The sequence below is a fragment of the Osmerus eperlanus genome, chromosome 20 (genome assembly GCF_963692335.1).
Source record: "Osmerus eperlanus chromosome 20, fOsmEpe2.1, whole genome shotgun sequence".
Classification (NCBI taxonomy): domain Eukaryota; kingdom Metazoa; phylum Chordata; class Actinopteri; order Osmeriformes; family Osmeridae; genus Osmerus; species Osmerus eperlanus.
Window position 1 is genome coordinate 7,125,834 of NC_085037.1, and position 26,951 is coordinate 7,152,784.

A 26,951-nucleotide genomic window follows, 5' to 3' on the forward strand; every position below is an offset into this window, starting at 1 on the left:
TTCTTTCTTAGAAGACAAGACGTCCAGACCTAGGCAGCAGCTACCGTCAACTTCATATCCCAGGAGGCAATGCGATCTGTCAGTTCCTAAGGTCTACAAGCCCAGACAACCTGCGAAAGGGAGGACTCGTCGGTGCGGCGACAATTCTCTCGGTCTTTCAACGATTATTGTTGTTAAAATAGAGGCATACATTAAAATTCAATTGGGTAGAAGTAGAGCATTCCAAGCCTCCCGCCCCGCTACCCCTGCACAGAGATATGAGCGGCAGCGGGCGGCCCAGAACTAGCTCGTTTGCTGAGCCACAAGGTGTACCAGGAGCCGCCGCAGCATCCGCTGGATCAGCCGCTGCCGTGGGGAGCAGCACAGGAAAGTCCGGGGTCCCGCAGGCCTCGGGGAGCAGCTCGTCGGGATGCTCGAATTTAAAGCTGACCAGTACGCTTATTTGATTTATTTTGTACTCGATAAGTAGCTTTTTCACATTTAAACCTCAAATGTTATGTATGTATTAATATTCGATTTAAAATCCTGTTTGAAGGCAAGGCTAGCCAAGAAGCTAGCTGTTACCTAGCTAGGCTAACGTCAACTACAGTAACTAACGTTACAGCTAACGTTTGCAGGGTTTATAGCAAGAGTTATCTGTCTTGTAAGGTCTAAACCAGTTGTTTTGTGTGGTAGCTAAATTATTTTAGATAAATATTATTTTATTTAGTAGCAAAGTTGCCTGACTTTGCGCGCTTGGTTTGCTACACCAAGCAAGAAGAAAGGTTAGCTAGCTGGCTACTCGGCTGGTACTGTATCCATTCAGATAGATGGCTAGGTAACTACAGTAAAAAGGGTGTGTGGAAAGAGGTGATATAGCTAGCCAGCTACAAGTGAACCACTGTCTGCCAGTAACGTATGCTGTACTGACCAAATTGGTATCTAGCTAACTACACATAGTAATGTGTAATGTAACTCTATTCGTTGGTTGTATATGTACGAAGGTTAACGATGACTGATGACAAGGTTACATACAGCTAAGCTATGACTCAAAGTTCTAATTGCATGATAAGGCGCAATGCTAACGTCTGGAGGTAGATACTCGATACAAATTTAATTTGAATGCCTTCTTGATAGGACATTGATTGTTGGTATTTTGATAGGTTAAAACAAGACATCTACAGTGTTTATCTCAGAGGTTTGATTGGGTGTTTTTTTCGCATGGTAGAAAAAGGTGTGTGAGGGAGCGAGCGATATGAGTCCACATGGGGTCATTCTCAGTGCTTTGTGTATCTCTACCAGTTTACAATTGAGTTCTACTCCAAACCTTATGTCCCTGTCCAGACAATTACACACACACACAACTCAGTGACCTAGGTCACCATGCAGTGGGTAGTGTGTGAGCAGGGTTCAGGTGTAACGGATATGACCAACAGGCCTATTGGATGTCTATTATCCTACAGGCCAACTATCGTTCACCGAAATTGATATCATTCGAGTAAAACACACGGGTGGTGCTGGCCCTGTGGGCTTGTTGACTTTTTTCCATAAAGCAAAGTCCTTAGCCCTGGTGTTATCTCTGAGTATTGATGTTAACATGGGCCCGTTATGACTTCACTGGTAACCTCTGTCAGACAGGCAGGTTCAGTGGTTATACAGGCCTAGTCTAGGTGGTAGGCCTAAGCCTACTTCTAGTCTGGAGGACAACATGACCCTGCTGGTCTGAGTTATAGTTGACACTTCAACCTGTAAGACAGAAGCCCCTGAGGACAGAACAGGTTAGGACAAGTCAGGTGGGTTATCATTATGACCTGGATACAGGTGCACCAAAGTTCAAAGCTCTCATACACAGATTAAATATATTACATTTTCAAAGCATAGCTTTGAGCATCCTTTGCTTGTCATCTAGGCTACTTTCTGTTGGGTTGATATAAACCACAACTAGTGGTTTACCTGATTATGTGAGGTTTCTGGGCTGCTTTTCACAAATAATTGGAGTATTGATCTTAAATTAGTTTTGGGGATTTCCACTAATGATGTCCCTTCCCTCCCCTCTTTTCCCTTTCTCTTGTTTCCCAGGAGACAGCGGAAAGGTGACGACGGTGGTCGCCACGCCCGGCCAGGGCCCAGACCGCCCCCAGGAGGTGTCGTACACAGACATCAAGGTGATCGGTAACGGTTCGTTTGGTGTGGTTTACCAGGCACGACTCATCGACAGCCAGGAGATGGTGGCCATTAAGAAGGTCCTGCAGGACAAGAGGTTCAAGGTAGGGGTAGTGTCCTACAGGGTAGAGTTCTTCTTCTTCCACAAGTTAGACTGATGGATTATTCTCCCCTGCAGAACCGAGAACTCCAGATCATGAGGAAGCTGGACCACTGCAACATTGTCAGGCTACGCTACTTCTTCTATTCCAGTGGTGAAAAGGTACGTCTCTCGTTTTCACCACAGCGCCCCAAGCCTTTCTCAGAAGCCTCACTAGTCTTCACCATGGTCCTTCACTGCTGCCCCTCTCTCCTCCATAGAAGGATGAGGTATACCTTAACCTGGTGCTGGACTTCGTCCCAGAGACTGTGTACAGAGTGGCCCGCCACTTCAACAAGGCCAAGAGCATCATTCCTATTATTTACGTCAAGGTAAGACACATGCATACCGTTTTTTTACCTCCCTCACCCACCTTTCTGTGGACCTTCCTATCTCTTCATTCACTTTCAGAGAATACATCTCTGATCTATAGGACTTATCTCTCCCCTCTCCCCCCCAGGTGTACATGTACCAGCTCTTCCGTAGCCTGGCCTACATCCACTCCCAGGGCGTGTGTCACCGAGATATCAAGCCCCAGAACCTGCTAGTGGATCCAGAGACAGCCATTCTCAAGCTCTGTGACTTTGGCAGGTACAGACACAGACCCCCTTTGACAGTACAGCCTTTCTCAGGCTTAACAGGACTGGAAGCATCCACATATCAAATATCCACTGAAATGGTTGTGAGTGGAATGCCAGAGATGTAGGTGACAGCTAGCAGGGACATGAATAACTGAGATGGGTGATTTCATGTGAGAGTATATCAGTAAGAGGCAGGGGGTTTTCAGCTCCACCTCCATGACCCCCCCCCCCCCTTTTTTTTTTTTACCCACAGTGCCAAGCAGCTGATCCGTGGGGAGCCTAATGTGTCATACATCTGCTCGCGGTACTACCGCGCCCCGGAGCTCATCTTCGGGGCCACTGACTACACGGCCAACATCGACATCTGGTCGGCAGGCTGCGTGCTGGCAGAGCTGCTGCTGGGACAGCCCATCTTCCCCGGAGACAGCGGTGTGGACCAGCTAGTGGAGATCATCAAGGTAGGTGGCAGAGCGATTAGATGTGTGTATATGGAGGGGGGTTAGCGATATGTGTGTTTGTCTATTGGGCTCCACCCACACACCGGCCTGCCTCCTCCCGTCCCTCAGGTTCTGGGGACCCCGACCAGAGAGCAGATCCGAGAGATGAACCCCAACTACACAGAGTTCAAGTTCCCCCAGATCAAGGCCCACCCCTGGACCAAGGTACCTGGCCTCTCCCCCAGGAGACAAGGCAGCATCTCCTCTCTGCCGCCGTCAGCCTAGACAGATTTGGGATTAGGAATGTAAACTTGCCAAGACTGTTGTTTCAGTGTGTAATCACTTAAAAAAAAAAAAAAAAAATATCGCCCATATCCGTTTTTCCTCCATATCTTCCTCCTTCTAATCCTTGCTTTAATTTGTACCCACGATGCCCTCTCTCATTCGTTCACTGCCTCCACCCCAGGTGTTTAAGCCTCGCACCCCTCCCGAGGCCATCGCCCTGTGCTCCCGCCTGCTGGAGTACACCCCCGCCACGCGCTTCTCCCCCCTCGAAGCCTGCGCACACACCTTCTTTGATGAACTCCGCCAGCCCAACGCCCGTCTGCCCAGCGGGCGAGACCTGCCCCTGCTCTTCAACTTCAGCACCACCGGTATGTCCTCCTGAGGTCGTTACCTCACACACACACACGCATGTTTACACACGCACACACACACACTGTCACAATGGTGCTTTAACCGCTCTTTGTGTTTCTGTCCGTCTCCTTCCAGAGCTGTCCATCCAGCCCCAGCTCAACTCCACCCTCATCCCTCCTCATGTCCGCGTTCAGACCTCCTCCTCCTCTCACGGTACGATGGCACGCTCCACAGCACCATCACAGTAGTCCTGCTTTCCCCAAAGAAAAGGAAATGCCGCTAAGTCGTATTGCCGCTAGACACGATTAAAAACACTCCAACAATGTGCCACCATACTTGATTTATGGTTAATTAAGTGCACAAGATTTGATGATGATAATTAGTGCTGTCAGTTAAACGCGTTAACGGCGTTAATGCAAACCCATTTTAACAGCGTAATTTTTGTTATATTTTTAGATTAACTTTCTTTTTGGCCTATCAAACTTTGTAGTTTTTTTCACATGCTGTTGCAACGACTACTGACGTTAGAAAAACTACAACACCAAACCGGATCTAGCTAGACCGGAAACAAAACAACAGGCACGCCGCACACACTCTTTAGCCGGCTTGCGAGCCGGCTAACGTTACGTTTTGAGCGGATAGCGAGCGCGAGAAGCCAAAATGGATGCCAATAAGATTCCGAATGGAAAGGTTACTTTTAAAAAGTTGCCAAATGGTTCCATTGACAAGACCAAATTGATCTGTGTGTTTTGTCGTTGTGAACTGAGCTATCATCGCAGCACGTCCAGTTACCACTTTATGGCCAAGCACACAGCTGATGCGAATTCTCCAGCCCCTCGTCAAAGCCAGGCAATGTTGCAATGTTGTTTTCAATAAAAAAAAAAACATTTTCACTAACTAAGCAATCCAATCCACTTTTCAATGTTGATAAGAGCATTAAAATGAGAAAAAATAATGGGACAAAAAGAAATCAAGGGACATTTAGAATAGATAAAAATGTGCGATTAATTGCGATTAATCGCAAGTTAACTATGACATTAATGCGATTAATCGCGATTAAATATTTTAATCGTTTGACAGCACTAATGATAATTAAAAAGGCATAAAAAAAAAAGTATGCATCCTACAGTTTCAAAGTCCCCCAGCAGGGGGTGGTGTTGGAACCACCACCACAGTAGCTCAGTCCCAGATTGGCATGGCTGTCGTAGTTACAATGGTAACACATGGTGGAAATTGTATGTACAGTATCAAAATGATTACTAGTATATCTCAAGTAGGATAAATAGTTATTTTTAAACAAGTAGAGGATTCAATGGTATTTATGTACTCTGTTTTTATGACCATCTGGTTTCTTCTCCCTCCCCTCTCTCTCCCTTGTGTCTCCTCCATAGATGGGATTGGTTCTGATGGCTCGTCTCAACATAGCTCTGTACCCGGCTCCCTCAACAGCACCTGAACCATCCTCAACCTCAGCTCACCTGCCAGCCCCCAACCCTGCGTGCACACACACACACATACACTCACACACATACTACATCCTGGACAGCTTTCTCCATGCTGCTTGTTATCTCCCATTGGTTAGAGCCATTCCTTTTTGTACTGTACATATACACACCTGGGAACTTTTGTTAACGTTCAACTCAAACAAAACTAGTGCTCTGAGAGACATGGAGACACCCTCACAGTGTTATTTCATGCCCTACTTTGACCCATTAGCTCAGTTCTGTGTGTGTGGTTAGAACCCTGATGCTGCTGCTGATTGGTTAAAGGTCCTGTTGGAGGGGCAGGTCCTCTGGATAATAACTTTTTTTTTTCTTATTTGTATTTTTCGTATTCCTTCCGCTTATTTTTTTTTTTCAACAATACTTTTTTGTTGAATTTGTTTTCTTTTAACTGGAGTTTATTTATTGGAGACAGATGACCACATGAGCAGCTCATGGCCCCTATACCACATAATGTCAGAGAGAAAAGCTCTCTCACCTCCAGGGCTCTCACTTAGAGTTTTTTCAACACATACCTCCCTTCAACCATACCTGGGGTTGACCTCCATTCTGATACGACAGGACTGGTGGAAGGCAGCAGAATTGTGTTGGGGTGTGACATTTCCCTTATCGGGTCAGAGGTCAACTCCCAATGAGAGGAGGGAGGTTTTGTGATTTCAGACGAGGCTGTAGTGTTTTTTCTTCTTCTGGCTAGTCAGAAACCATGAATGGCCCCACCTTGACAGGGCATTTTAGAAACTAATTGTTTAGTTGTGGAAACACATACTCGGGCCTGGGTGCCATATGGACGTGGAGAGAAACGGTAGTGTTTTTTATACGTTTTATTAAATTACCATGAAAACTGATGACAACAGCTGCTTTTTTTCCTCCTTTTTTTGCATACTTAATGTAAATGTATTTATTATTTTAAATAGGTTTTCAGAGTGCCACTATTCACTCTGAAAAGGTTGGGGAGGGATGGAAGGGGAGGGAGGTGGAAGTGATCGATTTACTAGCTATATTTGTTAACCATTTTCCATCGGTGGGAAATGTCTCTAAGGAAGTCTTAATATTGGTTGCAAGAAGGATTTCCATAGAATTAAGACACACAAACACACACACATGTGCTGGATTGAGACAGCAGCTGTAAAGGATTTATCAACTGTGGTACAGCCGTCTATATAAAGAAAGTATCTATATAGGCTTTCAGCAGCCATTTTGACTAGAGTATTAACTATGGAATAACTGACTCCTGCTTGAACAGGACACATCTCTGTGCCCTTCAGTTCTGTGAAATAGGGTTTGTAAGTGTGTGTGAATGTGAGTTTGTAACCATGTCTACTCTTGTTGCCAGTGTCGTAGGGAGGATTCAGAGTTTCTTTAATCCTGACATCGTGTAGCTACTTCACGTGAGACGATGTGGGAAGGTTGAGGGGTAAAGCATGGCTGGGGTTTGGTGTCCGACAATAGTGTGTGTGTTGTCCTTGTAAGCTGTACCCTTCAATCCAGACCGCACAGTTTAAAAGCTAGTGTTGTAGGTTTAGATCAGTTGTCAGTACTGACCACTTGAAAGCTTCTAGTGCAAGCCTTTTCTATTGTGAAACCCTGCCCTCTCGTCTTACAATGTGATCAACAACTCTGTATAATAACTTTGTTTTACAGAACACTGTACTGTAGGTATGTTTTATTAAGCTTCCCTGGTGTCCCCTGTAAGGTGGGGTTTGGGCATTAGCACCAGTTATAAACCTGAAAAGATTTAACTCTTGCCCATGTGGCACCTCGGTAAAGAAAATACTTTTAGCATACCTTATGTTGACATCCTTTGATTTCAGAAGCCATTAGTTGTTTTCCCCTAATGTATCGTACTCTTGTTGCACATGTGTAAATATCTCACATTTGTGTTTATTTTTGATTCCAATGTTTGTTGGATTGACCCCTCATGGGATGTGAGCTGGTCACCACGGCCCAGGTTCATTTTCCATTCCTCTGTTTGTAAATACTCGATTTTTTTCTTTCATGTCCTGATCCAAGATGTACAGAAATTAAATTGATGCTTTTCACCTCAACCTGACCCTTCCCCTCCTCCCTCTCTCCCTGGTCATGTTCTCCCAACGTGCTGGATCTCTCTCCTCTGCCGCTTGTTCTAGATCCCCAGACTGTGGTAGTGGGCATTTGTCTGTCAGACAAGTTTGGAGAGCTGAAATAGTGCAGATAAGTTAAATAAACCAGGAGGAGGGAGAGACAGAACACCCATCTGTCTGTGTGTATGATATGGGCTCATTTAATAAAGTGATGAAACAGATGGTTTGAGGATTTTACTGACGTCAGGATGAGTGGGCATACTAGTCAATTATTCACAGGGAGAAGGTCAGCCAATTCAACTGTTACACACTGAAGTATTGGTCACAACACAAACTTTATTGAATGAGAAACATCACAAAATCCCAACAATAATTCAGAGAGTTGCAAAAAATGTACAAGATTAATGGCATGTAGGGAGTCTTAAAGAGCATATGAATTCGGCTCGCAGATCACACTGAGCACCAAGCCAACCATGATCACCTGAGGAGTAACAGAACAGTCAGATAATAACAATGACTGAGGCAGATCTAAGTCAATGTATATCCTACCTCCAAAGTTCATCATTAAACACGATTTGCTGTCATCCAAAGCGTGCAAGTGAATGTAGTCAAACTTGGACCCATCGCTCCAGAACCACGAATCGCTCTGAAGAAAATATAGCATGGATGCAAGCACTGATGCCTATAGACTAATATATCCACCCTTGCTTACATCATAAACATTGGTCCCGCCAATCCAAGTCCAGGTGAAAGCTCCAGTCTTTCTCTTGACCATTTCCTGGAGGATGTTGTTCTGCTTCAAGGAGTGCACAGAGGCAAGGTTTGCACCCAAGCGCAAGCAGTACAACTGTAGAAATAAATTATTCATTTTCTCAAAGAGCAAAATTCTACCCAACTGAACAAAGTGTGCCACAAGCTTCCAACAGGCAAATTGAATATGACCCATGATTAGTATCAATGTGTACAATTATGCACAAATACCAACTGCCCCTCTGCTCAGTTACCTCAGCATCAACCCAGTTACTTGGATAGGACAGATACAGGTAGCAGCTTTTCCCACATTTGGACCATCCTGGAGGACATCTACTCACTGCTTCTCTTCTGGGGAGTGCGTGTTGTTTTTTGTCCTTACCCACATGTCCTTGAAAATATGGAGGATGGGAAGAGAGCAAGATCAGTGGTAATGGTAGTTTTTTTTATATCTAGTTTAAATTTCACATATTCAGTTACATTCATCAAGCCGTTTGCCACCCAGCAATGAAAAAAATATTTTTTAAACCAAAGCCTAATCATTTAGCTTGACATGCACCCAGCTTGACATGCACCCAGCGTTTAAACCACCCAGCAGAGAAATTGTCATTGACAATGTGATTATTTCACATCAGAAAGCAACCTGATCTAATAAAAAGGTAGCTACTATGACGGACAATTCTGGATTTAAATGTATAGTCGGGCATTATCCCTTACTTAAGAGACACATCGTTCTAGTTTAGTTGCTACAGAAGTATATTTTGATTCAGGTGAAGAAAATGTTTTCACATTTTGTGTTGTGCATCTCACCTGTTGCCACAGTCACGGAAAAAGCGGCACAGAGAAGCAAAGGAATGGTCCACATCGCTAAGTTGTTGGAATCCAATAGGTATAAAAACGATTCTTTCTAAGTCTGTCAGAACTCTTGCAAACAAAACCTATTTTAAATGTCAAACCATCGCAGTTTAAGAGATAGGGTCTATGCGCACTAATGTGCACTAATGGATACCAGCTGATGGTCATGGCTGCATTACAGAGAGCGCCAATTACACTCAGAACAAACACTGCTGATGCAGACACTAGTGAGCCTTGTGTTGAAAAACGTTCTCACAAAGTAACATACATTTTCCAATTTGATTAACTGAAGTTCGGGAGGAAGATATAGCGCACCAAGACTCCTCCTTTACTCCAATCAACTCATACGCATCAGCCCAGTTAAAGCACAGAGGAATGCGACCGAACTCCCCGTTTTCAATTACGATTTCTTTATAAAGTGTCTTCCATTCCTCTGGTCCTTGTGTTAGCATGTTATTGACACCCTCCCCCCCTTCCATTTCTTCTCTGCTTCTCCCTGTCGTCTATCCCGGCTTCCCGGGGGATCTGCTTGAGCTGCTGCTTGGCCGTGACCCACGAGGACTCTCTGCCACACCCCTGCTTCATGCATCATTTATTCAATCGCTGGTGTGTTACTGAACTCGTGAACTCAGCGTTAGATGTTATTTCTAGGGATGGGCGAACGATGCCTTGTGAAGCTTTGGTGGTTTCTTCCGGATTGTGCCGGCCCAAAGAGCCGAACTATCGGCGCATTGAAAATGAACAGCGTCATCTAGCAGCCGTTTAAACTGGCTGAATGGGGCGTAGTGGTTGTCTCCGACGGTAGACTACCCTACGTTATTTAATATTTTAATTAAGGCTGCATGTGTTCATTTTTATCCGATATTAGTGCTCACACATTAAAATGTTGTGATACATCTGTAGGCCGTTAGAATTAAGTCATTTTCTCACAGTAAAAGTTAAAGAATATCTTCCGAGGTTGCCTGCACTGGGGCGAGAACTCGGGTATTTAGACTCACATTAATAATACATTGTCGTAGAAGGCTTTAACCAGCTACACCACCGAAAAAGCCGTTGCGTGTCGATACGGGTGGACGGAATACGATACGGTTTTTATATCAATTAAACTAGATTACACAGATTTTTTTCTTATTCTTAACATTTGTGATATGTAAGCCTATTGTGAACTGGGGGGACTTTATTTTTTACAAATTATTATTACTGTTGCCAATGTTGACGAATCATCAACATTTGTTTTCTGGGCACTGTATAGACCTACCTAGTCCTATCATGTTACGTTTCATTTCAATGAAATACAACACAACACTCAAGTGCACGGATTTATAATTATTACAATACGGATTTGGTTAAATAATAATGACTCATGGAAGAAACTCGAGCGATGCCTTGTGCTGCTTCTCTGGCAATGTGAGATTTGTCTTTAACAAGAAGCGGTGGCTTCGTTCCCTCTATGGCTCTGGTTCAGAAGAGCTGCAAAACTTCGAACCAGTTCGGGACGTTTGAAGCATTGAACGTCATCTATCACGTGGTTTCGTAATTTGATACAAGCTCCAAAACACTTTTTCGAAACTGTACGTATTGGTTTTGCGACACAAGCATCGATGCGTCAGTGCCATACGTCCCATCCCTAGTTATTTCTCATACTTACTTTACCAGTTTCCCAAGGTGTGAGAGGAGTGCTTTTTGCTGGACAAGGCAATAAGAGGATTATATAAGAATCCCATCCTCCAAGTAAAACACAAAGGCTACGATCACTATTGTCAGGTTTGAAGCATTATATCTCTGTGAGAAGAAAGATAACAGTACATGTTACTCTGAGTGTGGAACCTTTTGTTATTTACCAGCTATCATGGACTTTCCCGATGGTCTCCTATCCAGTGGTCACAGCCATTTTTAACATTGTTACACGGGGTTCTATTTAGAATGCATCTGTTTATAATTCTAGAAATCTGAGAGTTTCACCGACATCTCACTCACTGACGGCATTACGAGCACTGTGCACTAGTCTCTAATAATTACAGAAAATACAAATCTACCATAAAAAACAAGGCCCAACCAGAAAACAAACATGTATGTGATCAAATGCATTAAGGTATATGACCATAGACGGTCTCAATAACTGAACAACCAAATATGTGTTTGGTTCTGTAAAGGAGTTGTGGGGGAAGACATCGGCTCCTTTCCCAGTTACCAATGGGGTTAAACAAGGTGGAATATTGTCGCCTGTTCTTTTTAATTTGTATATGGATGATCTTTGTAGGACATTAGAAGTGTGTAAGACTGGCTGTATGGTGGGTATATGTGTATTAATCATCGGATGTATGCAGATGATTTAGTTGTTATGTCTCCATATAGTGCTGGCCTACAGCAACTGCTCAGAGTCTGCTCAAACTATGGACTACAGTATGACATCAAATTCAATGTAAAAAAGAGTGTTGTAATGATTGCCAGAAATACGGAAGACAGGAAGCTATGCTTTCCCTCTTTTTACTTGTCAGGGCAAGAGCTAAATGTAGTTGCTAAAGCAAAATACCTGGGCCACATCATTATGGATGATTTTTGTGAAGACAATGACATACAGCACCAGTGCTGTAAATTATATGGACAAGCAAATATGATGACACGCAAATTTCATATGTGTACTGAAGAAGTTAAAACATCTATTTTTAGAGCATACTGTACTCCACTGTATGCAGCTCACCTTGTTTGTGACGAGTACTGTTCCCACCTTCCATGCTGTGCTGACGAGTTTTATGTACAGATTCATGTCCCGATTAACAGAGTTAAAGAATACAATTTTAACTGCCTTAACCAACCCTGCACTTAGTGATACCAGATATACCTCCCAACCCTGGAAACACTGGAACACACATCTGTACCTGTTTTAATTATTGTGCATAGCTATATGTATGTATGTAAGTATGTATGTATGTATGTATGTATGTATGTTTTGTACATTCCCTTTATGTAATATGTGGTAGTCAGTATGTCTGTATGTATTTATGTTTGTGTGTACTCCTCTTGTAATATGTTATGTGTACTTTTCTATCTGGACCTTGAGTCAAATAAAAGTGCAAATGAAGTTATATAAAGTTATATATGTATATATATATATATTATAAATATGGACGTGAGTGAACAGGTGGAAGTTATCAATGTGGTGGTAGCGCTCTGAACACAAAATAAGCTCTGACTGAATCATCTGTTGGTTTCAACACTTTATTGAATGAGAAACACTTTTAAACAACGCTAAATAAAAGAATCACTAACCAATTAATCTTCTAATCAATCAACATTTTAAGAAAAGGTCCACAGAAAAAACAGGTTTTTGCTAATTTATATTCTAATGAGTACAATGAATTACACAACTATAGTATCCACTCTATGGTTATAATAAACATGATTTAGAATTGATTAATAATTGAGGATGATTAAAGAAAAATATATTCAGGCTCCATATAGTGCTGCAGCTTTGCAAGCTGGTCTACCTTCATTTGGCGCAGATAAAGCCAAGGCTTCTCTCGCAATATAGATCATTCCATTTCTTTGTACCTGAGAAAAAATATAACCAGTAATCATTGTATATGTGTTTGTGTTTGGGAGAAATTGTGTGATTTGTGTGACAACATTATTTACCTGTAAAGTTAATATGGATACATGGCTCGCGTCGACGGTGATTGTTGGGCTCCCTACTGGCCCAGTATTGGAAGTTAAACATGGATCCATCGCTCCACAACCACACTCGGTTCTTTGTGAGATTAACAGACATTTGAATGTCAAGAACAGGCTGTCGGAATCAAACATGAACATTGTGATGCCTGTGACCCATCCTTACATCCTATCCTTCTTACCCTAACAGCATCTGTCCCCCCAATCCAAGTCCACGGGTAGCTACCAGTCCTGCTTTTGACCAATCTCTGGAGGAATATTTGTTCCCCGAAGCTGTGCACGGAGGCAAGATTCCCTTTTAACTGCAAACAGTACCGCTACAGGAGAAAGACAATGTTCTTAGAACTTTCATACGTTTTCTATAAAAACATTTTACCCTACTGAACTGTCCTACAGGAAAACAGGAAAATACAATAATATTTATAATTATATGGGATTATTCAGAATGTAATATTGTTAATTGTTGTTGTTTTTTTGTTACTGTTCTAGCAGCCTAGTTACCTCTGCATCAACCCATTGTTTTTGTAGGGACACATACAGGTAATTGCGTGTCCCGTATCTGGCCCATCCTGAGGGTCGCTTTTTACGACATCTTTGCGCCTCGGCCATTTCCTCTTCCTCCCCGTGCTCTTCCAACTCGTCACTCTTCAGCTCCTCCTCTGTATCGAGGAGAGGCGGTGGGTTTCCATCCTCATCCATTTGTCCTAGAAAGGTAGTGTTACACAGCACTGTTTTTCATGGAGTTTATTCAAAAAAGGAGATTGAGAGCTGCACAAGGGCAGCCACACATCTCACGTGGCCTAAACTGTAACCTTGGCTGTTACACCCATGAAGGACACATCCCAGGTTCATCATCTTACCCAGAGGAAGGTCCTGCTGCTGCACTTCAGCAGACTCCAGGGTGGGCTCTGTTGAGGGGACAGGTGTGTCATGAGCAGGGACATCAGGTTAAAACTAGGATTGTTGCTCCTGTGCATTTTCAGAATGTGTTTTGATGTGTGTATGTCTGTTTGGAGTGTATCTCACCTATTGCACCACTCAAGACGAAGGCAGCACATAGAAGAAAAGGAATGGTCAACTTCGCCATGGTGATGATGGAATCCTGTAAAGAGACAGACAGCACAAAAGATTCATTCTAGGGTCATTGCTATCAGAATTCAATCCAACCAAATTCAACATGTTGATCCAGCTGAGAGTGGCAGCCTCAGTACCTGTTGAAGTGGGAATTGATGTGTCAACAAGCTTCTGTTCCAATACAGAGAGAGTTCCCAATATATACTTTCATGACAAGGAAATACATTAACAAGGAATTCTTTTGTGCAAATGGTAGATTAAAAAGTAGATAGTAGATTGCTTTGTGAAATCCAACACCTGGAACGTTGAAGAATGATTTCCTTGATTGACCTGCTGTCCCAGGTATCTTTGTGTCTCAGTAGTGTCACTTCTTCCCTGTCTTTATCTCTGGGTTGATCAAGGGACAGTTTGACATGCAAAAAGAAATGCTCCTTGAATGTGGCTGAATGATCCACCGGGTATCTTCTCATCGCTCATCAACATCACTTCCTCCTCTTTCTGGGGTTTGATCTAGGGTCCTTTTGCACCACACACACAACTGACTACCATTCTAATGATTGGTGAATAATAAAGAGCATTGCTTTATCTTCTGAATGCAAAGGCACAGGTGATTTAGTGTGGAGATAATTGAATAAATTCAACTGTCTTACACAGAGAACTATTGATTAGGCAGTATTAGGCATAATATCAATTATGGACTCGATTTTGATCATGAACACATACATGTTAATTAGTTGCAAGATTATTTTATAGGCTGCTCAAGGAATCATTGGAGGAGAGGTTCCAGAACCATTTAAATGTCAGATATCGTATTTTTACAAGGTTAGATGTCCTCCTTTGTCAGAGAGACATGGATAAACAGTCAATGGTTAGTTTCTATATGCAAGAAATAGGACAAAGCATAACAAAAACAGATTTAATATGTGGTTAATTGTCAGGAATGCAAGTGCGGACCCAAATGCAGACTCATCTGATGCTCAACATATGCGTCTTTCCTTCTTTTATTGGAAGTAGAAAATATTAGGGATGGGACGTCTGGCACTGACGCATCGATGCTTGTGTCGCAAAACCAATACGCACAGTTTCGAAAAAGTGGTTTGGAGCTTGTGTCAAATTACGATGCCACGTACGACGTTCAATGCTTCAGACGTCACGAACTGGTTCAAAGTTGTGGCGCACTTCTAAACAACAACAAACAAGTAACAAATCCTGTTCCTGAATAAGAACTTAAAAATGTTATCAAATAAGACTGTTGCACAAACACATTCCCCCGAACCCCGTTATGGTACACTGCCTTTTCATATTGCACAAGCACATCCCAACTGTCCCAAGTATTCCCCTGATTCACAATACATATCACAAATGTAAGGAAAGAGACAGCTATATAAGCAGAGTGGTCGTGTAGGCTACTACTCTGTATCAGCGGTCATTTAATACTTCCATACACTTAAGCATTCTACCGCCCTTATACTGTTTGCTGAACATTACAAAGTGTGGTGTAGACTAGTTGAACATCACAGTAAAACATATTTATTGTATGAAAATTACACAGTTCTCAAATACACATGTATGGTTTTAATGAATGAACACGAATATTAGACCATCACGTAGCCTTACAAAAATGAACGACATTGAATAATTAACAGGCGAAGTACCGTCAGAAACTACTGGTACATCTCATTCAGTTAGTTTAAACGGCTGCTATAATTTTAGCTGACCACTAGATGTCACTGTGCTCTCCATTTTCAATGCGCCAATAGTTCGGCTCTTTGGTTCGGCACAATCCGGAAGAAACCACCAAAGCTTTACAAGGCATTGTTTGCCCATCCCTAGAAAATATACAAAAAGCAGACCATCAAAAGCATAAACAACGAACTCTAATGTACACTGTGGCATGTGAGAAAAACTAAGCACAGAACTAAGAATACAAGCCACATAAAAAGCACAGAACAAACAAGGCACAGGTGAAAACAATATGTCCTAATGAGAACAGATTAACAGAACCAAAACCAAGAAAACACAGCGAGGGCCTCTGGTGGCCAACAAAGAGTCACAACCCTGACAGTTAATGGTACGTAGAAATGGGTACAGATTTAATTGAGAGCTATACAATTCATGGCTGTAAAATGAGCCTGTGGAAACATAAGAAAGGTGTGGTGTGTGAACGTGTGTGTTTGGAATGCATATCACGATGTGCACCATGCAGGACGAAGGCAGCCTAGTAATCAAGAGATGGTTGAACCAAAATCCTAAAGTTTTATTAAACCTTTAGTTATCAAATCATCTCTTTAAAATAATAAAGTTTTGCCATATCCATTTAAAATAATTACTTTTGAGTGGGTTTTCAGGGTTTTGAACCCAAAACCAATGTAGAGCCGAAACCAACAAAAGTTGTGTCACCCAGGGGCGTTGTTATACTTGGTGTGTGTATGGTATGATCTACCCATATCAATTGTAGATATCCTTTTCATCATAAACACAAATGGGAATTTGTTTTATTTTGAATCATCTGAAGAGGACTGCTAGAACCATTTTAATGTCAGAACATTTATACATGGCTCCATGTCCAACCAATTCACTTCATGGCTGTAAATGGAGACTGAAAATTGTCAAGACACTTCTTTGATTAACTGATATAAAGATCTAATCAAAACCTGAATCTTTAGTTCTGCCATGTGGCAGTCTTTTAGTTTGACGTTGTTGCTGTAGGAGGAATTCTGACAATATGTAGCCATAGAGTTCCCAATCAACAGAACCAGCAGAGATTCTGATCGTGAGTTTCCTAGGGACGATTATGAATGTGTATAGTATCTGAGTGAACAAGGGGAAAGTTCTCAGTGTGGAGGTAGTTCCCTGTAGCCATCAAAACCTTTGTTGGTTTTGGCTCTTCATTGGTTTTGGGTTCAAAAATAATTATTTTAAATGGACATGGCAAAACTTGATTATTTTAAAGGAATCATCCGATAACTAAAGGTTTAATAAAACTTTAGGTTTTTAGTTCAACCATCTCTTGATTACTAGGCTGCTTTCCTCCTGTGTGGTGCAACTTGTGATATGCATTCCAAACACACACGTTCACACACCACACCTTTTTTATGTTTTTCTTAATATCAAGGAAGTATCTCCAAAAACAATACAAGGATCAGTTTCCACAGGCTCATTTTACAGCCATGAATTGGATAGCTCTCAATTATATATGTACCCATTTCTACATACCATTATATTAACATTTACATTTAGTCATTTGGCAGACGCTTTTATCCAAAGCGACTTACAAGAAAGAGCTTTACAAAAAGTGCATAGGTCAATGATCATGAACAACCAAAACATTGCGGGTAGCCAAAACATGAAGCATACATTGTGAAAAGCATGTGGCAGTGGGTAGAACCAGAAGAGTATGTAGTTAAACAAATTACAAGTAAACAACGTGATCCTCGAAAGTGCTAGAGTGTACCTGGAGGAAAGCAAACAACAATGATATAATTCACAGCGAGTAGTAGTTAAATCAGTTACAACTAACCAACAAGTGCAACAAGTCCCTCAATAAGTGTCATTGTGTACCTGGAGGAAATAACCTAACATCGGATCCAACAAATCTTTCCTAAGTACCGTTGTACCGTTGAACAAGTGCGTCATTAACCTTTTCTTGAAGGTGGGGAGACAGTCAGTATCTCTGATGGAAGTGGGGAGATGATTCCACCATTGGGCCAGACAGGAGAAGAGCTTGGGTTGGGAGGGGGCGCTCTTGAGAGGTGGGGCCACCAGACGGTTGTCAGAAGAAGACCGTAGGTGGCGGGTGGGGGTGTAAGGCTGGACGAGAGACTGGATGTAGTCAGGTTCAGTCCCGTTGACCCCTCGGAAGGTCAGTACCAGTGTCTTGGTATGGCAATACCATTAAAATATATTATTATATAAATTTGTTTTTTTATGCTTTGTCCTATTTCTTGCATGTAGAAACTAACCATTGAGTGTTTATCCATGTCTCTCTGACAAAGGAGGACATCTAACCTTGTAAAAATACGATATCTGACTTTTAAACGGTTCTGGAGACCCCCTCCTCCAATGATTCCTTGAGCAGCCTATAAAATAACCTTGCAACTAATTAACATGCATGTGTTCATGATCAAAATCTAGTCCATAATTGATATTTATATGCTTCAGTATGAAATGCACAGATAATAGGAAACGTGTTATCTATCATATTTAAATCATGAGGTCTGTTATTGAAATTACTTTCTGCCTAATCAATAGTTCTCTGTGTAAGCCAGTTGAATCTATTCAATTATCTCCGCACTAAATCACCTGTGCCTTTGCATTCAGCAGATAAAGCAATGCTCATTATTATTCACCAATCATTAGAACGGTAGTCAGTTGTGTGTGTGGTGCAAAAGGACCCTAGATCAAACCCCAGAAAGAGGAAGAAGTGATGTTGATGAGCGATGAGAAGATACCCGGTGCATCATTCAGCCACATTCAAGGAGCATTTCTTTTTGCATGTCAAACTGTCCCTTGATCAACCCAGAGATAAAGACAGGGAAGAAGTGACACTACTGAGACACAAAGATACCTGGGACAGCAGGTCAATCAAGGAAATCATTCTTCAACGTTCCAGGTGTTGGATTTCACAAAGCAATCTACTATCTACTTTTTAATCTACCATTTGCACAAAAGAATTCCTTGTTAATGTATTTCCTTGTCATGAAAGTATATATTGGGAACTCTCTCTGTATTGGAACAGAAGCTTGTTGACACATCAATTCCCACTTCAACAGGTACTGAGGCTGCCACTCTCAGCTGGATCAACATGTTGAATTTGGTTGGATTGAATTCTGATAGCAATGACCCTAGAATGAATCTTTTGTGCTGTCTGTCTCTTTACAGGATTCCATCATCACCATGGCGAAGTTGACCATTCCTTTTCTTCTATGTGCTGCCTTCGTCTTGAGTGGTGCAATAGGTGAGATACACTCCAAACAGACATACACACATCAAAACACATTCTGAAAATGCACAGGAGCAACAATCCTAGTTTTAACCTGATGTCCCTGCTCATGACACACCTGTCCCCTCAACAGAGCCCACCCTGGAGTCTGCTGAAGTGCAGCAGCAGGACCTTCCTCTGGGTAAGATGATGAACCTGGGATGTGTCCTTCATGGGTGTAACAGCCAAGGTTACAGTTTAGGCCACGTGAGATGTGTGGCTGCCCTTGTGCAGCTCTCAATCTCCTTTTTTGAATAAACTCCATGAAAAACAGTGCTGTGTAACACTACCTTTCTAGGACAAATGGATGAGGATGGAAACCCACCGTCTCTCCTCGATACAGAGGAGGAGCTGAAGAGTGACGAGTTGGAAGAGCACGGGGAGGAAGAGGAAATGGCCGAGGCGCAAAGATGTCGTAAAAAGCGACCCTCAGGATGGGCCAGATACGGGACACGCAATTACCTGTATGTGTCCCTACAAAAACAATGGGTTGATGCAGAGGTAACTAGGCTGCTAGAACAGTAACAAAAAAACAACAACAATTAACAATATTACATTCTGAATAATCCCAGATAATTATAAATATTATTGGATTTTCCTGTTTTCCTGTAGGACAGTTCAGTAGGGTAAAATGTTTTTATAGAAAACGTATGAAAGTTCTAAGAACATTGTCTTTCTCCTGTAGCGGTACTGTTTGCAGTTAAAAGGGAATCTTGCCTCCGTGCACAGCTTCGGGGAACAAATATTCCTCCAGAGATTGGTCAAAAGCAGGACTGGTAGCTACCCGTGGACTTGGATTGGGGGGACAGATGCTGTTAGGGTAAGAAGGATAGGATGTAAGGATGGGTCACAGGCATCACAATGTTCATGTTTGATTCCGACAGCCTGTTCTTGACATTCAAATGTCTGTTAATCTCCCAAAGAACCGAGTGTGGTTGTGGAGCGATGGATCCATGTTTAACTTCCAATACTGGGCCATTAGGGAGCCCAACAATCACGGTCGACGGGAGCCATGTATCCATATCAACTATACAGGTAAATAATGTTGTCACACAAATCACACAATTTCTCCCAAACACAAACACATATACAATGATTACTGGTTATATTTTTTCTCAGGTGCAAAGAAATGGAATGATCTATATTGCGAGAGAAGCCTTGGCTTTATCTGCGCCAAATGAAGGTAGACCAGCTTGCAAAGCTGCAGCACTATGGAGCTTGAATATATTTTTCTTTAATCATCCTCAATTATTAATCAATTCTAAATCATGTTTGTTATAACCATAGAATGGATACTTGTGTAATTCATTGTAATTTGAATATACTTGTACTTTTTTCTGTGGACCTTTTCTTAAAATGTTGATTGATTAGAAGATTGATTGGTTGGTGATTCTTTTATTTTGCATTGTTTAAAATTGTTTCTCATTCAATAAAGTGTTGAAACCAACAGATGATTCAGTCAGAGCTTATTTTGTGTTCAGAGCGCTACCACCACACTGATAACTTCCACCTGTTTGCTCACGTCCATATTTATAATAGCCCATAAAGAAACTCCTTTACAGAACCAAACACATATTTGGTAGTTCAGTTATTGAGACTGTCTATGGTCATATATCTGAATGCATTTGATCACATACATGTTTATCTTCTGGTTTGGCCTTGTTTTTTTATGGTAGATTTGTATTTTCTGTAATTATTAGAGTCTAGTGCACAGTGCCGTGATGCAGTCAGTGATTAAGATGTTGGTGAGGCACACACACATATTACAGGAACTATAGATGGGAAACAGTGCCCGTAATGCCGTCAGTGAGTGAGATGTCATTGAAACACACAGATTTCTGGAATTATAAACAGATAGTGCGCCCTAAATAGAATCCACAGACAACTGACACTAGGACACCATACAGAAAGTTGCTCCATATTGCTATAATCCGACTGACTGTGGAACTCCATCCCAGTGAACAAGGTCACTCTGTTCCAAAGCCAGTGTAACAATGTAAAAAATGGGAGTGACCACTGGATAGGACACCATGGGGTAAGTCCATGATAGGCTGGTAAATAACAAAAGGTTCCAGTCATAAAAAGAGAGTAATGTATCTTTCTTTTTTCTCACAGAGATATACAGCTTCAAACCTGACAGTAGTGATCACACATAGCCTAGGTGTTTTACTTGGAGGATGGGACTCTTATCTAATCCTCTTATTGCCCTGTCCAGCAAAAATCTCTCCTGTCACACCTTGGGAAACTGGTAAAGTAAGTATGAGAAATAACATCTAACGCTGAGATCATCACGTTACTAGATTTGGTTGCTTTATGTGTTATTTTAAAAGAGATGGATGACCACTGTGAATCCTCCACCATGCCCCTGGGACACTGTGTTCATCTGCTTTAACTATAGGACTCAGAGGAAGCATGCAGAACAGATGATGATGCTGTGGAAGGTTGTCTGTGGGAAGGTTAAATGTGTGTGTTGTGAGATTGTTTTCTGTTGTCTTTAGAATTGTACTCCTACTTCAGTCATTTTTGCAGTTTGTGTGCGTTTCTGAATGTGCATTATTATTTATTATTGAGCCTTGTTAAAGGAAAATGTATGTTACTTATTGAGAACGTTTTTCAATTGAACACAAGGCCCACTAGCTGCAGCAGCAGTGTTTGTTTTGAGTGTAATTGGTGCTCTCTGTAATGCAGCCATGACCATCAGCTGGTATCCATTAGTGCACTACTTGTCCCGCCTCAATTGGCTTCATATAGACCTTATTTCTTCTTGGACCTTGTGAAAACACCTGCAAGCTTCAACAGGTACTTAAACCATTGCAGTAAAATTCATAAATGTTACACTTTCCTAGTCAAAATTAGCAGTTAAAGTTAACCATCTCTTGATTACCAAGCCGCCTTCCTCCTGTGTGGTGCAATGTGAGATGCATTCCAAACACACACATGCACACACCATGCCACACCTTTTTTCTCTTTCTAATTACCAAGGAAGTATCTCCAAAAACAATACAAGGATCCGTTTCCACAGGCTCATTTTACAGCCATGAATTGGATAGCTCTCGATGAAATCTGTACCCATTTCTACGTACCATTAAAATGTATTTTTATATAAATTTGTTTTTTTCTGCTTTGTCCTACATCTTGCATATATAAACTAACCATTGAGTGTTCACGAGTTCAGTAATCACACCATAGATTGAATAGATAGCTTTTATTGAAGCAGAGCTGGTAGCAGAGCCAAGCCCGATGGTGGAGGAGGCCGGTAGCAGAGCCTGGCCTGGGGTCCGGGCATGGACTCGGGGTGTGGCGGAGAGTCCTAATGGGTCACGGCCGAGCAGCAGCTCAAGCAGATCCCCTGGGAAGCCTGGATAGATGACAGGGAGAAGCAGAGAAGAAAGGGAAGGGTGGGAGGGTGACAACAACATGCTAGCACAGGGACCAGAGGAACGGAAGATACTTTATACAGAACTCTTAATTGACCAAAGGGAGTTTGGTCGCATTCTTCCGTGCTTTACTGGGCTGATGCATATTAGTTTGATTGGAGAAGGAGGAGTCTTGGTGTGCCACCTTCCTCCCGAACTTTAGTTAACCCTTTCAGGCCTAACTCCATTTAATCCATGTCTCTCTGACAAAGGAGGACATCGAACCTTGTAAAAATACGATATCTGACATTTAAATGGTTCTGGAACCTCTCCTCCAATGATTCCTTGAGCAGCCTATAAAATAACCTTGCAACTAATTAACATGTATGTGTTCATGATCAAAATCTAGTCCGTAATTGATATTCATATGCTTCCGTATGAAATGCACAGATAATAGGAAACTTTCTAGGCAAAAGTAATTTCAATAACAGATGTCATCTAATCAATAGTTCTCTGTGTAAGCCAGTTGAATGTATTCAATTATCTCCTAACTAAATCACCTGCGCTTTTGCATTCAGCAGATAAAGCAATGCTCATTATTAATCACCAATCATTACAATGGTAGTCATTTGTTTGTGTGTGGTGCAAAAGGACTCTAGATCAAACCCCAGAAAGAGGAGGAAGTGATGTTGATGAGCGATGAGAAGATACCCGGTGGATCATTCAGCCACATTCAAGGAGCATTTCCTTTTGCATGTCAAACTGTCCCTTGATCAACCCAGAGATAAAGACAGGGAAGAAGTGACACTACTGAGACACAAAGATACCTGGGACAGCAGGTCAATCAAGGAAATCATTCTTCAACGTGCCCTCTGGTGGCCACGGGGGCCCTAAGCAGCCGTTTAGTTCACTTATGCCTTGGGCCGGCCCTGCAATAGTAAATATTTGACCATAAATGTTTTGACATTTTAAGGGAAGCTAAGCTTCCCTTGCAGTCTTAAAGAAATCGCCACTGAAATGGACTCATCCAATAATGATACCTAGTTGTCCCTCAGAGTGGACCAAAAATGGACAACGCTGTTACCTGCATGTGTCTGCTCCAAATAATTGGGTTGGTGCCGAGGTAACTATAGGCTACCAAGTAAACAAGGCAGTTTGTGCGTTCTTGCATCAAATACCAGATTACAGGGTCTGGTAACTGATTTTCCTGTCAAGGCTCCAATAGTTTCTTCTTTTTTCTTAACACTACAGCAAGTATTGTTTGGGATCGGGAGCTAACCTAGCTTCTGTGCACAGCTTTAGCGAGTACACGTTCCTCCAGCAATTGGTCAGCAGCAGCCTCCCTGTAACATGGATTGGTGCTGATGCTTTTCAGGTGAGCATTGGATTCATGGATGTGCCATAGGCTGTGGGATGCATGCATAGCATACTAATGCCTTTTTTTTACATTAAATTGTATTCTCTCTCAGAACCGGGTGTGGTTCTGGAGCGATGGGTCCTTGTTTGACTACGCTGCCTGGGCCGCTGGGGAGCCCAACAACTATGGTGGCGGCAGGGAACCATGTATAGTGATGAACTGGGGAGGTAAGGTATATTGACTTGGATCTGTTTCAGTCCCTGTCCTTGTCTGATTACTGCCTTCTTCAGATGATTACAGATGGAACGATTCTCCATGTGACCAGAAACTCGGCTTCATCTGCTCCTTCCAACTCTGTTAACTCTTGACACTGATGACAAATTGTGCAATTGTTCTTTCAAATTGAGACCAACAAAAGATGAGAAGCCTCCTTACCTTGTGTACTGTGACTTATCCTATATGTAATGTCTTTCAGAACAAATGCCATGTGGGTTAACTTAATAAAGTGCTGAAACGAGTTCTATTGCCTTGTAGTCCTGTTTTCACACTAGAGGGAGACATTGTGTCTTGCATGTTTTACTGTGGAGTATTGACGTGGATGGTTTGGTAACATGACAGGCAGGCGCAACTCTGTTTATGACCTAGCTGTGTGAGTTGTCTGCCTTTCACCATGTAGATGTGTTGCCTAGATACAGCCTGTTTGAATGCCAATGTTTATTAGAAAATGAAAGGGACGGGAGCACTCCACGCAAGCCTGGATGAAGAGGCTGGTAGCACAGTTTTACACTCCCTCCCCACCTCAGTTGACTTTGCCATCTTCTTTCACTTTCAGAGAATACATCTCTGAACATGGGACTGGTCCTGTGTGTTGAATAAATAATAAAAAATAAAAAAAATCTACCGACAACCCTGTATTTGAATTACTAATCAGAACTCCTTCAACAAAACCTAATCAGTGTCAAACCATCGCAGTTTAAGAACCTGTTGAAGATTGCAGGTGTGTTTACAAGGTCCAAGAAGAAATGGGGTCTATGTGCAGCTAATTCAGGCGGGACAAGGAGTGCACCAATGGAGCTACATTGCTTTAGAAAAAGCTTTAGAAAAAACGGTCTACCATTAGCTTTACAGCTAATGGTAGACCGTTTGAAACACAAAATGTAACTCCTGGAACTTGGCTGAATCATCCACTGGGTATCTTCTCAAACGATCCAATTCATGGCTGTAAAAAGAGCCCGTGGAAACTGATCCTTGTATTGTGTTTGGAATGCATCTCACATTGCACCGCACAGGAGGAAGGCGGCTTGGTAATCAAGCAATGGTTAACTTTAACTGCTAATTTCGACTAGGAAAGTGTCACATTTTTTAATCTTACTGTGGTTACTCATACTAGACCCCTCAATATATGGTTAGAATAATTTGATGCAGATACAGAACAGAAATGAAGGGGTGCATTGCATTTACATCGAATGGAAAACAAGACCTGCCCTGAAATGCACCCCCCCATGTTTTTCTGTTCTGTAAATCCCAGCATCATTATATACAGTCTATGGGCTCAACACCGGGACACAGGCATTTTTTTGAATGTAGCGCCCCCATCTGGTTCTAAGTCTGATGGGCCTTAGGCCCACCTGTAATTTAACAATTACCATCAACTGCTACCAGCTGTTGCTCATGAAGTTAGTTGACTTCAAAAGTCGTCCGATTATTTGTGTTTCGCATGTTTCCTGTATCTCTCTTTGGTGAAAGATAACTTTGTAAACACACAGCAAACTTTCAACAGGTAATGTCTTTCTCATTTTTAGCTGGATCGCTTGTTGATTTGACTTTGGTTGGATTGTCTGAGTTCAGAGAAATGATGACGGCTAGTACGAAATGCAATGACCTTAAAACAAATCTGTCATTTCAGGATAGGCTAGAAATCCCTTAAACGATCATGTGGACCATTCTTCTGTATCTCTGTGCTGTATTTGTCCAGAGTGGTGCAAGAGGTGAGAGGCCAGTGAGAGGCCAATTAAGTTATGTTTAAAACAAACTAGTAGCCTACTGAAAGCTACAATAGCATCCTTTTTATGTAGGCCTAATGATTTTGGCACAATGACATACATTCATTAAACCGCACAAAGCAATTTTCCACACATGGGTGTAAAGATGTATGTCTTGTGACAATGTTAATTAATAAAATCCACACCCGACAAGAAGGCTAACCTACTAAATTGATAGTACTTCCATATCACATAACTAGTACCCTGTCCGGTGCTCGATCTCCTTATTCGGAGACCTCCAGTTGACCTATACATTTTTTCAGGAGAAAAAGATGACCGAAACAAACGGTCTGGTCCCAATTGTCCCTCAGTGGACCAAAAATGGACAAAGCTGTCACCTTTATGTGTCTGATCCAAATAATTGGGTTGGTGCAGAGGTAACTATAGGCTACCAAGTAAACAAGGCAGTTTGTGCGTTCTTGCATCAAATACCAGATTACAGGGTCTGGTATAATTTTCCTGTCAAGGCTTCAATATGTTTTTTCTTAACACTACAGCAGTATTGTTTGGGATCGGGAGCTAACCTGGCCTCTGTGCACAGCTTTAGCGAGTACACGTTCTTCCAGCAATTGGTCGCCAGCAAGATTAAAGGTCTCCCTGTGACATGGATTGGAGGTACTGATGCTTTTCAGGTGAGCATTGGATTCATGGATGTGCCATAGGCTGTGGGATGCATGCATAGCATACTAATGCCTTTTTTTTACATTAAATTGTATTCTCTCTCAGAACCGGGTGTGGTTCTGGAGCGATGGGTCCTTGTTTGACTACGCTGCCTGGGCCGCTGGGGAGCCCAACAACTATGGTGGCGGCAGGGAACCATGTATAGTGATGAACTGGGGAGGTAAGGTATATTGACTTGGATCTGTTTCAGTCCCTGTCCTTGTCTGATTACTGCCTTCTTCAGATGATTACAGATGGAACGATTCTCCATGTGACCAGAAACTCGGCTTCATCTGCTCCTTCCAACTCTGTTAACTCTTGACACTGATGACAAATTGTGCAATTGTTCTTTCAAATTGAGACCAACAAAAGATGAGAAGCCTCCTTACCTTGTGTACTGTGACTTATCCTATATGTAATGTCTTTCAGAACAAATGCCATGTGGGTTAACTTAATAAAGTGCTGAAACGAGTTCTATTGCTCTGTAGTCCTGTTTTCACACTAGAGGGAGACATTGTGTCTTGCATGTTTTACTGTGGAGTATTGACGTGGATGGTTTGGTAACATGACAGGCAGGCGCAACTCTGTTTATGACCTAGCTGTGTGAGTTGTCTGCCTTTCACCATGTAGATGTGTTGCCTAGATACAGCCTATGCTGTTTGACTGCCAATGTTTGACATTTCTTTTAATCAGCCAGAAAAGATCTGATC

General features: G+C 42.1%; 3 protein-coding genes and 1 pseudogene across 3 annotated transcripts; 3 read left to right on the top strand and 1 right to left on the bottom strand.

Annotated features, from left to right (window-relative positions):
* Window positions 1–27: 27 nt before the first annotated feature.
* LOC134040848 (glycogen synthase kinase-3 beta-like) lies at window positions 28–7,719 on the top strand. The gene is made up of 10 exons (XM_062486983.1): window positions 28–432; window positions 2,059–2,246; window positions 2,321–2,404; window positions 2,503–2,613; window positions 2,742–2,872; window positions 3,116–3,320; window positions 3,429–3,524; window positions 3,766–3,952; window positions 4,071–4,148; window positions 5,327–7,719. Exons 1-10 carry the CDS (start codon window positions 258–260, stop codon window positions 5,389–5,391), a joined length of 1,320 nt encoding a protein of 439 aa, XP_062342967.1. The 5' UTR covers window positions 28–257; the 3' UTR covers window positions 5,392–7,719.
* Window positions 7,720–7,813: 94 nt separating this feature from the next.
* LOC134006950 (C-type mannose receptor 2-like) lies at window positions 7,814–14,053 on the bottom strand. Its single transcript, XM_062446062.1, has 11 exons — window positions 13,983–14,053; window positions 13,798–13,873; window positions 13,632–13,679; window positions 13,273–13,475; window positions 12,954–13,088; window positions 12,739–12,850; window positions 12,619–12,654; window positions 8,502–8,638; window positions 8,210–8,344; window positions 8,047–8,143; window positions 7,814–7,978 (listed from the first exon to the last, which is right to left on the bottom strand). Exons 2-11 carry the CDS (start codon window positions 13,856–13,858, stop codon window positions 7,899–7,901), a joined length of 1,044 nt encoding a protein of 347 aa, XP_062302046.1. The 5' UTR covers window positions 13,859–13,873; window positions 13,983–14,053; the 3' UTR covers window positions 7,814–7,898.
* Window positions 14,054–18,563: 4,510 nt separating this feature from the next.
* On the top strand, window positions 18,564–20,273 carry LOC134006793 (ladderlectin-like). The gene is made up of 7 exons (XM_062445832.1): window positions 18,564–18,617; window positions 18,727–18,802; window positions 18,921–18,968; window positions 19,125–19,327; window positions 19,512–19,646; window positions 19,750–19,861; window positions 19,946–20,273. Exons 2-7 carry the CDS (start codon window positions 18,742–18,744, stop codon window positions 20,005–20,007), a joined length of 621 nt encoding a protein of 206 aa, XP_062301816.1. The 5' UTR covers window positions 18,564–18,617; window positions 18,727–18,741; the 3' UTR covers window positions 20,008–20,273.
* Window positions 20,274–25,177: 4,904 nt separating this feature from the next.
* LOC134006794 (ladderlectin-like) lies at window positions 25,178–26,710 on the top strand (annotated as a pseudogene).
* The last annotated feature ends 241 nt before the right edge of the window (window positions 26,711–26,951 follow it).

Coding starts and splice junctions, on each gene's coding strand:
- LOC134040848 (XM_062486983.1), top strand. CDS start 258: ATGAGCGGCAGCGGGCGGCCCAGAACTAGCTCGTTTGCTGAGCCACAA. Junction 3,321..3,428: donor AGCTAGTGGAGATCATCAAG/GTAGGTGGCAGA, acceptor CCCGTCCCTCAG/GTTCTGGGGACCCCGACCAG. Junction 3,525..3,765: donor AGGCCCACCCCTGGACCAAG/GTACCTGGCCTC, acceptor CCTCCACCCCAG/GTGTTTAAGCCTCGCACCCC.
- LOC134006950 (XM_062446062.1), bottom strand. CDS start 13,858: ATGGCGAAGTTGACCATTCCTTTTCTTCTATGTGCTGCCTTCGTCTTG. Junction 13,680..13,797: donor CGTCTTGAGTGGTGCAATAG/GTGAGATACACT, acceptor TCCCCTCAACAG/AGCCCACCCTGGAGTCTGCT. Junction 12,655..12,738: donor TATCCATATTAACTTTACAG/GTAAATAATGTT, acceptor ATTTTTTCTCAG/GTACAAAGAAATGGAATGAT.
- LOC134006793 (XM_062445832.1), top strand. CDS start 18,742: ATGGCGAAGTTGACCATTCCTTTTCTTCTATGTGCTGCCTTCGTCTTG. Junction 18,969..19,124: donor GCAGCAGGACCTTCCTCTGG/GTAAGATGATGA, acceptor CTACCTTTCTAG/GACAAATGGATGAGGATGGA. Junction 19,862..19,945: donor TATCCATATCAACTATACAG/GTAAATAATGTT, acceptor ATTTTTTCTCAG/GTGCAAAGAAATGGAATGAT.